At 43.2% G+C, this 13,363-nt stretch overlaps 1 protein-coding gene across 1 annotated transcript in view; it reads left to right on the top strand.

Moving 5' to 3' along the window:
* Positions 1 to 13,363, top strand: part of SYNE2 (spectrin repeat containing nuclear envelope protein 2) — a 324,116-nt gene that overhangs the window by 96,517 nt on the left and 214,236 nt on the right. Inside the window, exons 12-18 of the mRNA XM_058655531.1 lie at positions 2,397 to 2,561; positions 4,932 to 5,044; positions 5,895 to 6,057; positions 7,475 to 7,553; positions 7,819 to 8,006; positions 10,141 to 10,305; positions 11,104 to 11,253. Coding sequence (XP_058511514.1) covers positions 2,397 to 2,561; positions 4,932 to 5,044; positions 5,895 to 6,057; positions 7,475 to 7,553; positions 7,819 to 8,006; positions 10,141 to 10,305; positions 11,104 to 11,253 — 1,023 coding nt within the window. The remainder of the gene's footprint in view (positions 1 to 2,396; positions 2,562 to 4,931; positions 5,045 to 5,894; positions 6,058 to 7,474; positions 7,554 to 7,818; positions 8,007 to 10,140; positions 10,306 to 11,103; positions 11,254 to 13,363) is intronic.

Raw genomic sequence — 13,363 nt, 5'->3', positions numbered from 1 at the left:
AAAGCCTCTTTGCCTTTATTCTTTCTCCATCTCTAGTCCTAGTGACATACAGTTAATAATCTGAGACTGTAGAATTATCTTTACCATATGCCTTTTGAGAAAATAAACTTGCAAGGCAGAGAGACAGAGGAAAAGAGAAAGCAAGAGAGAGAATCATAACATTAGATATGTCCTGCTCTGTGGTGGGAACAGTTAGTTCCACCTGACTCCCTTCAAAGGAGCCTAGGTTCGTCCTCTTCTTGCGCCTGGACTGGTTGCTGGCTAAATGTCTTCTGGATAGTTCCATTGTGTGAGATGAATCAACGGAGGACATGAGGTCATGCAGAACTGAATTTTCTTTTCTTTCTTTTTTTTTTTTTAAAGATTTATTTTTACTGGAAATTCAGATATACAGAGGAGAGACAGGGAGAAGATCTTCCCTGTGCTGATTCACTCCCCAAGTGGCTGCAACAGCTGGAGCCGATCCAATACTAACCCAGGAGCCTCCTCTGGGTCTCCCACGCAGGTGCAGGGTCCCAAAGCTTTGGGGAGTCCTCGACTGCCTTCCCAGGCCACAAACAGGGAGCTGAATGGGAAGCGGGGCCAATGGGACACAAACCAGCTCCCATATGGGATCCCGGGGCATACCAGTGCTAGCCACTAGACCACCACGCTGGGCCCCAGAACTGAATTTTTATTATTGTAGCAGTGTGGCCATCATATCGCGAGATAACTCACTGAGACAAAGAAAGTGAGGGTTTTTATACTTTTACAGAAGCATAGTGTAAGTGGTGGGAAAGCAGCTGCGCGGAGTCCAGACTGGCTGAGTTTCCACAAGGTCAGAATAGCCCATAACAATTCCAAGCACTGGGGAGATAAGTAGCTCTACTGTGGGAAGAATGGAATGAGACAACATTCCAAGGGACAGCAAAACATCAGCCACTGGGGTCAGATCTTCCATGACTCCAGGCCTGTGTACAACTCTTGCATGTACCCAGGAGGTGCTCTGTTTCACGTCTCTCTTGGAATTTCTTCCAGGCATCCTTGTTTATACACATAATAGGCACCCTAAAATATGTTTGATTGGATTAATGGCAAATTGCACAAACCATATCATAGATACATTTTTGTCTAATCTTTATCCTGCTCAATTTTAAGAGTAGCAATAATTCATTCAGTTGATGAGACCGCAGGAAGATAAAAGTGCAGAGTGCGGACCCACAGTCTGATGCGATGAAGTGATTTAAGTGAAACAAGTTTTTGTTTATATTTGATCTTTATCTGGGTGACTTTGGAATGAAAATGGCCCGAACGAGATTAAAGCTTGCGTGCGTTTGGATGAAATGTTACATCTTAGTGGGGTTGTCAGGAGATGAGATGACGGTCTTGGATGAATTTCTTTTGAGCTTCAGATTTCTTTCCCTCAGGAAAGTCATTTTGGCACAGTGGGTTAAGCGGCCACTTGTGCTGGCACCCCATCTTACAGTGCCTGCTCAAGTCCCAGTTCTGTGTTGGCGCACCTGGAAGGCAGTGGTTAATGGCCGTCGGGGAGACCCGGGGGCAGTTCGGGGCTCCTGACTCTGGCCTGGCTCCGGCCCAGCTGTTGCGGTTGTTTGGAGTGTGAATCAGTGCACAGGAGGTCTCTTTCTCAGACTCCTCCCTCTCTGTTGTTACCTTTCAAATAAATACATCTGTAGAAAAAAAAGGAATTCTGGTCTTCAGTCTGGACTTGACATTCATTCAACTCCCCACGCCCCTCTAATTCCCTGGGCCTCTGTGCTGAATGCTGCCTCATTTTCCACATTCTGCCCGGTACTTATCTGTTCTCTTGTTAGGCAGTGCAGGCAAGAGCTGGGCATTTTCATTATCTGGTTGGCCCTTTTTTTTTTTTTAAAGATTTATTTATTTTTATTGGAAAGTCAGATTACAGAGAGGAGGAGAGACAGAGAGGAAGATCTTCCATCCGATGGTTCACTCCCCAAGCGGCCGCAACGACTGGTGCTGCGCCGATCTGAAACCAGGAGTCAGGAGCTTCTTACAGGTCTCCCACACGCGGGTGCAGGGTCCCAAGACTTTGGGCTGTCCTCGACTGCTTTCCCAGGCCACAAGCAGGGAGCTGGATGGGAAGCAGGGCTGCCGGGATACAAACCCTTGGCCGTTGGGGATTCCGGCACATACAAGATGAAGAGTTTAGCGACTAGGCTACCACACCAGACCCACATTCGTTCTTTTTTATGTCGCAGATTCTTACACTTTTGAGCAGGTGGAGGAGCTGAGGAGGTTAGCCATTGAGGAAGAAGACACCTTTACCTTTGACTCATGTCAGTGCTGGCTTGCAGCAAACATGCTCTTTGCTTGGACATGAACTAGGAAAGTTCTCCTGAAAAATATTTTCTTTTTTTTTTTTTTTTTTCTAGATTAGCTTGTGGAAAACAGAGCTGAATCGTGCCCTGCCCTCACCTCTCCATCAGACGGAAGCTTGGCTGCAGGCGCTGGAGGAGCTAGTGGATGGCGACTTGCCAGCCTCCCAGGACTGCGTGGAAGCCATGGCACTGACACAGGAGAAAATGACTTTGTTCAAGGTTGGAACATAAAAAAGGAATGGGAAAATCTAGGCTTTGTCATTTATACCCAAAAGGCCGATTTACAGATAGGAGATAGAGAGATATTCCATCCACTTGTTCACTGCCAAAAGGGCTGCAAGGACTGGAGCTGAGCTTGTCTAAAGCTGGAAGCCTCCTCTGGGTCTCTCATGTGGGTGCAGAGTCCCAAGGCTTTGGGTCATCTTCTGTTGCTTTCCCAGACCATGAGCAGGTAGCTGAATGGAAAGTGGACTGGCCAGGACTCGAACCTGGTGCCTTGTGCGATGCTGGCACTTGCGGGTGAAGGATTAGGCTATTGAGCCATGGTACCAGTTCCAAGAACCTTTCTTGAGGAAGACATTATTCTGGAAAGAAAGGTAGTGGGTATTTAAGGATACTTTAGAATGATTTAGCCCACAAGTACTCTAATAAGAGTAAATAAATTAATTTATATAAGTATGAGTTTAATCCCATCTGCTGGCTCGGTTCCCAAATACTTGCATCAGCCTCTAGTTGGGGCCCAAGCTGGGAGCTGGGAGCTCCATCCTGGTTGGACACATACATCACAGGAACCCAACCACTTGCTCTGTCACTGCTGTCCTAGGATGAGCCTTAGTAAGAAGCTTGAGTCACGATGCCTGCATTGCGACGCAGTGGGTTAAGCCACTAGTGACTTTCTCTCTCCCTCTCTGTTGATCTACCTTGCAAATAAATAAATAAACCGTAGCAAGCATGAGTTAGGAGTGGAGCCTGGCATGGAAGCCAGGTACTCTGATACGGGATGTAGACATTTTAACCGTAATCTTACCTGTTAGGTCGAATGCATGCTGGTCTGGAGACTTCGGAAACTCAGAAGAAACCACCGGGGCTGGCATTGTTTCAAAGTGGGTTAAGCCGCCAGCTGTGACACCAGAATCCCATATAAGTTCTCATTCAAGACCCAGCTGCTTGGCTTTTGATCTAGCTCCTTGCTAATGCTCTTGGGAAAGCAGCCTAAGATGGCCCCAGTCCTTGAACCCTGCATCCAGGTGGGAGACCACGATGGAGTTCTGGGCTCCAGACCTCAGCCCGACCCAGTCCAGCCCAGCAGCCATCTGGAGAGTAAAACATTAAATGGAAGATTTTTATCTCTTTCATCTTTCTCTTCCCTATCTCTGTCTCCCTTTTTCTATAAGTCTGCCTAAATTTTAACCACCACCACCATCACAACAGAAAGATGCCTTCATGTTTATGACCACTGTGCTAATTTAAATTGACCCATTGAGTCCAGCAAATTCTAAACTAACTGTAACATAGGGAGGATTGGGTTTTCATCAGAATGGCATGGAAGAATTTGATGTTTGAGATATGCGGCATTTGAGCCCAGAAAAAAATGGACAATACACCAGACAACAATATAACCTGATGATAATTTTGCCAAGGAAACTGCACTCTGCCTGTTTGTAAAACATTCAAGTTTAGGACCTGTATGAAGAATAAATGTATTCATAAGTCTTAATTGAAAAATAAAGTGCAGAGTGTGGTGTGTTGGCTCACTCAGGTAATCCTGCCTACCGGTACTGGCATCTCATATGAGCACTGGTTCGTGTCCCAGCTAGTGCACTGCCCAGCCAGTTCCCTGCTTGTGCCTAGGAAAGAAGTGGAGGACAACCCAAAGCCTTGGGACCCTGCATGTGCGTAGGAGAACCAGAGAAGGCTCCTGGCTCCTGGCTCCTGGCTTTGGACAGCTGGCTCAGCTCCAGTCATTGTGGCTATTTGGGGAGTGAGCCAGTGGATGGAAGGTCTTTGTCTGTTCTTCCCTCTGTACATCTACTTTTCCCAATAAAAATAAATGAATCTTTAAAAAAGAAGAAGAAGAACCTTTCCAAAAAGGAACCGTAATGGTTGACTTTTTCCCACTGTGGTGAATTACCTGAGGCAACTCCATGCAGAGGAAAGGTTTATTTAGCTTACAGTCTGGGAGTTTCAAAGTACAGACTGCACGGCACAGGTTGGAGCTCTCACGGGAGCCCGTGGCCATTGGCGGTGCATCCAGAGGAGGGATTTACAGGGGAGCCAAGCTGTAGGGAGTGGCGGGGCCCACACCCAGACTTTTATACCAACCCTCTGGGGAAAACCACACCCCAGGCACCTAAGAACATCCTGTTGGGCTCCTCCTGCTGAAAACTGTGCCATCCCCAGGTATTACCGTCATGGGGACTAAGCCTTTAGCATGTAGACCATAAAGCAGCTAAACCAATATCCAAACAGAAAAAAATGGGCTCTGTGATTTATTTTTTAAAAAGATATTATGCACGTGAGATTAATGTACCCTCGATTATAGTGGAAGATAATAATTCAACTAATGTGTTGTGCTTCATGTCTTTTCAGAGTCTGATGGATGAATGGGACCACAATTTGAATACTCTCACGGCATTTGAAAACAGAGATGAGAAGCACTTGCCGTTGGTACCACCTGACAAATTGGAGGAGATGAAAAGACGGTTTGTAACACTGCCATTTCACAGCCGCTGGGACCATCCGCATTAGTGCTTCGAGGGCCACAGACTGCGGAGTTGGAGATACGTTCCAACAAGAACGCTCCGTGAAAACAGTGCAGTCATGCGTTATTTAATAGTAGCAACCTATTGTGCTGTCTCACTTCTTTTTTTATTGGACGATAGAGTACTTGGGAAATGTTTTGGACTTAGAGTGAGACCCTGAGTGCTGTCTTTTTGGGCCCTGTTTTCTCATTTGAAAATATCTAGGACATCTATTTACCTGTATATACTTACACGTATGTCCCATGTATTTGCATATTTAAATATATAGGGCAGTGATGGTTGCTCTATTCCTGTATCAGAGGATACTAGATCAAATGTGAAGAAGTAAACGAAGGCATTTTATAAATTATGAAAACCATAAATGTTTTCCTGCAACGCTTTCTCTTTCGTGATTGCTCATAAGCAATTTATTATAATAGCAGGTGTTTGAAGCCTGAACAATGAAAGCTGTATTGATATATCAGCTTTTAAGTTATGCTATCATTAAGTTGCGGAAAAGTTTTCAAAGGTAGCAAAATATTTTGTAAGTCAGCATTCTTTAAGTAGAATTTCTCAAAAAAGATAATGTTTCATTTAGAGAATGTTCCTTGTTAAGTGTTGTTGTTTTTTTCACCTAGATACAGTGTTTTACATTACCTATAAACAAAACCATGCTAGGAGACAGTTGAGCTCCCTGTGTTTTAAGATCCAATATTAAAAAAAACAAAAAAAAACAAGAAAACACCAAATGGGTTTCTCATTTTAAGTGGATGATATTAAGCTAATCACTAAAACCCACACTGTCTTCCAGAATCAACAACATTGCGGGGAGGAATTTTGCTGCGCTCCTGGAGTTCCATTACCACAGGTGCTCGGTTCTTGGATTGCTGCATGAAGTGAGATCGAGGTTGGAAGTATGGAACGCCAGATATGGGAACAAGGCCTCTGTGGAAGTGCTGCAGGAAGACTGGCATGTGAGCTGTGAATTTTGCATCACAGGCAGCTGTTCCCCACAGCTGGGTCCCGGGGAGCATTTGCCCTTGTCAGGATTGCCCATGAACTCTGCAAGTGTTCAGATGGATTTTCTTAGGGGTTCTCCTTTGCGTACACACGGCCTGAAACAATGGCAGGTGCAGGAAAGAGGGAGAGACAGCGTCTCGTGTACCTCAGCGTCTTCCCCTTGCAATGGGTTCGTTCCCGAGCTGTCCAAGCCAATCCACATTCTAGTGATTTCATTTTTTTTCCCTCAAGAATTCCATTCCTGGAAGTTTGTATATACTTTTTTTTTTTTCCTTTTCAGATTCACAGTTTTCCTCAATCATTGTATTTTTCTAAGAATGATTAGATCTTAGCTCTCTTAGGATTTACTAGCAGGAAAAACAATTTATCTTCTTTTCTTCTTGGGAATTTTAATTTTTTTTTGCTTTATTTTTTCCAATTTGTGGAAAGAAGGTTTCAAGTGATTGAAGTAAATTTGTTCATGTGTAAACTGAAACTAAAGCAGCAAAGAAATGTTAGTTTTAGTTAGGCTTAACCCTTCTCTCTTTCCATCCATTTTGGAATTAGGGGGTGGGGAGCAGAATCCAAGAATCCAGATTATAGATTTCAATACAAAAATTGAAAAATGTGATGAGAAAAAAATTACTTAAAGCTTATGATTTAGATACTGTATATTCCCCCAAAGGAAGCATCATTCTATGATAGACTTTGAGTAGTTTTAAACCTTTTTGAATCTTCATTCTTTCATTTAAATGATCATCTCAGTTATGCATAATTAGTGTAGCAATAATATATTTTTCATAGCAGAACTTGGTTAAAGCTAGTGTCTGGAATTTTTTGGTATGATCAAAGATACCTAGTAATCATATAACCTATATATTTCAAATGCAATTGCTCACTTTGATAAAACATGTGGGATAAGAGTGTAACTAACAGCAATTAGGTCATATTAATGAAATACATGCTGGAGGAAATTTTTAAATTGCCACCAATCCTTATTTGACTTTTCCTTCAAAAGGAAAAGGGTTGGAGAATTGTATCCCTCCATCAAGGTCACCCGTCAGGTGTCATTCCTCTGTAGTGCCTCTCCACTGGTGTCTCCTGGGTCTCTACGCCTTTTCATAAGGTGCTTCTCTTCCGACCTAAATGAGTGGTGTTTCCGAAGGAGATTTTGGGCAGCTGTGTAGCTCACGAGTGTCTAGCAAGGGTCTACAAGAAGTTCATGGAAAAACTGTTCGTGGATTCAAAAATCGTTCTACACCAACACAAACATGTCTTTAGTTTCACTTGTTGAACCCCTTGAACTACGCTCATGTCTGTCATTATTTGGATGTCTTAGAACATGTTGAATAGGAAAAATTGTCAATGTCCTTTGTCTCTTTTTCCCACCAGAAATTTATTGAAGAAAAAGGGCTCCTGGTTCAAATTGACACTTCTTTTCAAAAGTGTGAAGAAATTTATAAAGATTTGGGTAAAGTTGTTTTAATTAGTTTTCAATGGCATGGCTTTTAAAAATAACATTTTGTCTGTTTTGCCTTCTTTGTACTTAATGCTTCAGAAATCAGCTTCACAGGCATGTTTTCCTGGGAAAATTCTTGCTTTCACTTTTAATATAAACAGAGCGTGTATTTATTTTGCTATAGTCTATTACTATGTAAATAGTTTTCCTAATGGTATTATTTTATGAACAAAAACCTAGTTTCCAAGATTAATTCCTTGTTTTGCTAATATTGTAGCTGGAGAATGTCAGTATATTAATGAACAGTATAAAACGATGGAAAATAATGTTTGCATGTATAAAAAACATATATATAATGTGAAGTCCACACTACAGAAAGTTCTGGCATGCTGGGCTACCTATATGGAAAAGCTTCGCTCACTGAAGGCGTGTTTCGAGGAGACAAAGAAGGAGCAGATTAAGGAGGTATTTGCAGTTCAGGGGTACCTGTTGGGTTTTCATTTTTCATTGTGTTTGGTTTGGGGTCCCTCAGTAAATATCCAAAGATGAAAATCCGGAGAAGAGTAAGCATGTCTTCTGGATAATTCTGCAAGGCTTTGGCAAGAGAGAGTTTAGTTCCTTCCCAGTATGATTGCTAGAAAGATGTTACACACACACACACACACACACACACACACACTTATTGAGGTGCAGTTATAGAATTGCTTATGGAAGACACAGTGTGCATTGAAAAGATGTGGAGGAGGGCATTTGGTGTAGGAGTGAAGGCATATTTGCGGGGCCAGTGTTGAAGCCCGGCAGGTCAAGCCACTGCCTGTGTCCCCTAGTATCCCGTATAAGTACAATTTGAATCCTAGCTGCTCTACTTTTTAAAGTCTTACATGAAATCAGAGTTTCAGAAAGAGAGAGAGAGAGAGTGGAAAAGAGATGGAGAGGGAGAGGAAAGGAGAAGGAAGAAGGGAGGGAGGGAAAGAGAGAGGATGAGGAAAGAGAGAGCCATCTTGCACCTGCAGATTCACTTCTCAAATGGCTGGGGCTAGCCAGCCAACACCTGTAGATGGGCTCCACACTGCTCTCCCCCGTGGGGACAGGGGCCCAAGCACTTAGGCAATCTTCCACTGTTTTCCCAGGCTGGGGTTGCTCCACTTCTGACCCAGTTGTCTGCTAATGTTCCTCTGAAGGCAACTGAAGATGACCCAAATACGTGGGTCCTGACCACCACAGGGGAGACCTGGATGGAATTCTGTTCTCCTGACTTGGGCCTAAGCCTGCTCTGGCTGTTGTAGCCATTTGGGGAGCGAACTACAAGATGGGAAATGTCTACCCACCACTATATATCTCTGATTATTTCCTCCCATCTTTAATTCTGTCTTTCAAATAAATTCTTTAAAACAGCTAATGCTTGGAAACTCCTGTGTCTCATGTTGGAGTGGTGGATTTAAGTCCTGTCTGCCCCCGGCTACGTGCTAATGTCCAGCAAGGAGGCAGCAGTGACATCAAGAAGTTGAGTCCCTGCCACCTGTGTGGGAGATCTGGATGAGTCCTGGCTTTGGCCTGGCCCAGTCCCAGCTGCTGCAGGCGTTTGATGAGTGAACCAACAGACAGAACATCTCTCTCTCTCTCTCTCTCTCTCTGTCTTGCTCTCCTCTCTCTGTGGCTTCTTTCGGAAGTAAAAGTAAATACATAAAACTTTTAAAAATATTACACTGTAAAAGAGCTTTCTGTTTCTGTTTGAAAGCTTTTAGCTCTAAAATATTTCAGTTTTCCACGGCAGGAAAACCAAATTAGGTTAGACACAAGATTAGAGGTGTATAAAAAATGTCACTGCTGTTCATTATTTTGATCTTCGTGCAGTAGTCTGTCTTATGTTTATCTTAGGTGCTTTTTCTTTCTGGCATGTATTTTGTTTTCACATAGATGCAGATAGCTTTTAAGATGAAAGAATTCCCAAATGGAAACAAAAATTACTCAATAACAACAAAAAGGGGGGGTTATTAATGTGAAAGTAGAGTTGATGATAACCCAGTGACCATGGCACATTTGGGGGGTCGTGAAGGTATCGCCTTGGACCTGGAACTTCAGGTCTTTGGCTCCCAGCAGCTCTCTCGGGTCTTTGGACAGTCTAAGATTAGAACACTCATAGCTCTAAGAGAAGCAACACTCTGAAGATGGCAGTTCCCAGACTCTGCTGAAATCTGTGAAGGATCCTTACAGTTTTGAGAAAGACGCAGCAATGTCTTGGACAACATGCTGCTACTAAGTTATTGGACATGACTCGAGAAAAATGGGAACTGCGAACTCTGCGTTGGCCTCGCCACTCTGTGAGAGAATGGCTGAAACAGGAGGGCTCTCTTACTCATCCAGTTTGGCAACCTGGACTCTAAGTGTATCAGCCACTTGAGAGACCAGGAGTGATGACAGCTGCCTGACAGCTGCCAGGCAAGAACTGGAGATGAAAAACCAAGGGAATAGGTAGGAGGGGTCGGGGCCTTTGCAAAAAATCTTTACATCCGCTGTTGCTTAGAATTGGGCTCAGTAAGGATTTATTTTGGGTAATTGACAAAATGTTATGTCGTTAAGTTGCTCGTGTGTTCTGTAGGTTCCCTTTGAGGTATTATCCCAGTGGAATGTGGAGCATATTACCTTAAATGAAGTGGGAAATTTTTTAATTGGAGTCAGTACTGATGAAGTCGGATCATCCATTTCCAAGGAATTGAGGCGGCTAAATAAACGGTGGAGGAAGTTCATTACAAAAACTCAGCTTGTAAGTTGTTTGGTAACAAGTTTTTTTTTTTTTTTTTGAGCTATAATTTCACTCACTGGCAATGTTTAGCTTGTTCCCGGCAATGTGCAGCATTCCCCATAATCAATTCTAGAATCTTTATATCACTTCTTTAAAAAGCTACTTATTGATAGTCATCTTCTATTTCCTCCCAGCCCTGGGCAACCAGAGATTCACCTCCACCTTTTTTTTTTTTTTGTATAGTTTTACCTTCTTGAACATTTTATACAATGTGGTTTCTTGTGGTTTATTTGAATCAGCAAGGCGTTTTCAGGATTCATCTGCAGGAGGAACTGTTTCAGAAAAAGTCAAAATTTAAAAAAAGGGGTTCCTGTGCGTAGTAAGCTGTGTGTGTGTATACAGTATGTTCATTGGAAAGGAACCCCCCACAACGTGTGACTGTGCCGCATTTTGTCTATCTGTTCAGCTGATCACAATATTTCTGATATTTAGCCTTCTTGTTGAAATTAATTTACCATTAATAACATAAGCATTGTTTTGCCTGTTAGATTTTAAGCTCCTTGGAAACATACAATGAGCCTGTTTATCTTTGAATTCAACCTAATGCTTCGTAAAATCAGTCTTTAGGAAATCCTTCATTCAGATTATCCTGTTGCTTGTTCACAGTATGCAACTTAGATGTTTTGTGCGACAGTCCCACATTTTGTCAGATTTTTGCTGTTGCATCCTAAAAAATCTGTGTCCAGACATTGCCTTCCCTAGGTAGGTAAGCCTTCAAATCTAAATATGAATGTTACATTTCATGAAATTATTTTATAGGAGATGAAACTGCCGTTAGTTAAAAAACAAGATCAGCCCATTCTTGACAATTCTGGAAATATTTTACTACCTAAAGAGGAAAAACCAACGGTTGACGTGTTGGCAGATATGTCTTCAGAAGTTCCTGAAGATCACCGTGAGGACCTCAAGGTGAAGAACCTTACCCTGTGTATTTCACTTGCATTAACTTTGCTCTTTGACCTTTAAAAGCATCATGTTGTCCCAATAGTCCCTTCTAAATGTTTGGATCACGAGCTCTCATTCGGGACTCGTTATTTTTCGGGAAGATGCTTGGGTAGTTCCCTTCGTGACACAAGCCTCAGCATGAAAGCACCTTGTCTTTCTCCGTCTTGTCCATGGCCTTGTGTGGACATCCAAAATTGAGCTGTGGAAACCGGCTTGGTTTCTCTAGATTTTTTTTCTTCAGTTTCTCACAAATGATGTGCCTTTAGCCTAGCTCTTGGTTCTTGCTTTCTGTGTGAAGTGGTGGGAAATATGATCATTCTCCTTGTTTTGTTGTGTAAGTCTAGAGCATCACATTAGAATGTATGTAGAAATAAGAAAATGGAACAAAAATTACATGAAAAAGCATACAGATGTAAGATATGTGCTTCCCTCAGAATAGCAATGTGTACAGGTTTACTTCAGAAAATAATTTTAACTGGCTTTAATTAATTGTCATGAGTGCTGTTATTTTTCTGCTATAAGAATGCTACATCAGCTCCTGGCGTGGTGGCTCAGTGGCTAAATCCTTGCCTTGCATATGCTGGGATCCCATGTGGGCTCTGGTTTGTGTCCTGGACGCTCTGCTTCCCATTCAGCTCCCTGCTTGTGGCTTGAGAAAGTAGTCGAGGATGGCTCAAAGCTGTGGCACTCTGCACCCACATGCGCGACCTGGAAGAAGCTCCTGGCTCCTGGCTTTGGATGGGCTCAGCTCCAGCTATTACAGCTACATAGGGAATGAACCAGCAGATGGAAGATCTTTTTCTCTCTTTCCTTCTCTCTGTAAATCTGCCTTTCCGGGCCCGGCGGCGTGGCCTAGCGGCTCAAAGTCCTCGCCTTGAAAGCCCCGGGATCCCATATGGGCGCCGGTTCTAATCCCGGCAGCTCCACTTCCCATCCAGCTCCCTGCTTGTGGCCTGGGAAAGCAGTTGAGGACGGCCCAAATGCATTGGGACCCTGCACCCACGTGGGAGACCCGGAAGAGGTTCCAGGTTCCCGGCTTCGGATCCGCGCGCATCGGCCCGTTGCGGCTCACTTGGGGAGTGAATCATCGGACGGAAGATCTTCCTCTCTGTCTCTCCTCTGTATATATCTGGCTGTAATAAAAAAAAAAAAAATGAATAAATCTTTAAAAAAAAAAAATCTGCCTTTCCAATAAAAATAAACAAATCTTAAAAAAACAATAAAATAGACTTCCAATTTGTTTGTTTTCATTTTACTTGAAAGGCAGAGACAGAAAGATCTTCTATTTGCTAATTTATTCCCTAAATATTTGCCACAGATGTGAATAAGCCAGTCTAAAGGCAGAAGCCAGGAACTTCCTCCCAGCATCTCCCATGTGGGTGGCAGCGTCTCAAGTGCTTGAGCCCTCACCTGCTACCACCCAAGATGCCCATTAGCAGGAAGCTGGATCAAGTGGAGGAAGTGGGATGCTTTGGAACTTGGGATATTAGTGTCCAAAGCAACTGACAGAGAGCCCTTCTGTCACTGACTCACTCTCCAGAAGACTATAACAGCCAGGTCTGGACAAGGCCAAGGCCTAGAGCCAGGAACTCCCTCTGGGTCTCCTACGTGGGTGTCAGGGGCCCAACTACCTGGGGCCATCTTCCGCTATTTCCCCAAGTGCTTTAACAGGAGGCTGAATTGGAAGTGGGGCATCTGGGGCTGAAACTGGTCCTTTAGGATGGAATGCTGTGACTTTGCCTGCCGTGCGGTAACACCCACCTCTCTCCTGAGCCTCTTCTGTTGCTAACACCTGTGTTTAATTCAACTGTGTGTGAATCTCAGAAGTGTGTTGTTAAAGTCAATACCCTCATTTCCTAAGCTTTGATCTTATCTATAAGGTGATGATAATGTCATCTTTAAATGGCAGGTGTTATAATTAGGAAAAATATGTGGACAAACCTTCTAATTTATAAAGTGACGAATTCCCATCATAAAGGATGTATCATCAAAAGTCAGGGAGACAGAGTCTAACCTTTTAAAGTGGAAAAATATTTCATCATGCAAGTGTGGGCCTTTCCTTCATGCTAACTTT

This window comes from Ochotona princeps, chromosome 26 (genome assembly GCF_030435755.1).
Source record: "Ochotona princeps isolate mOchPri1 chromosome 26, mOchPri1.hap1, whole genome shotgun sequence".
Taxonomy (NCBI): Eukaryota; Metazoa; Chordata; class Mammalia; order Lagomorpha; family Ochotonidae; genus Ochotona; species Ochotona princeps.
Note: the sequence above shows the minus strand (reverse complement) of the source record. Positions and strands in the feature narration are given on the sequence as shown.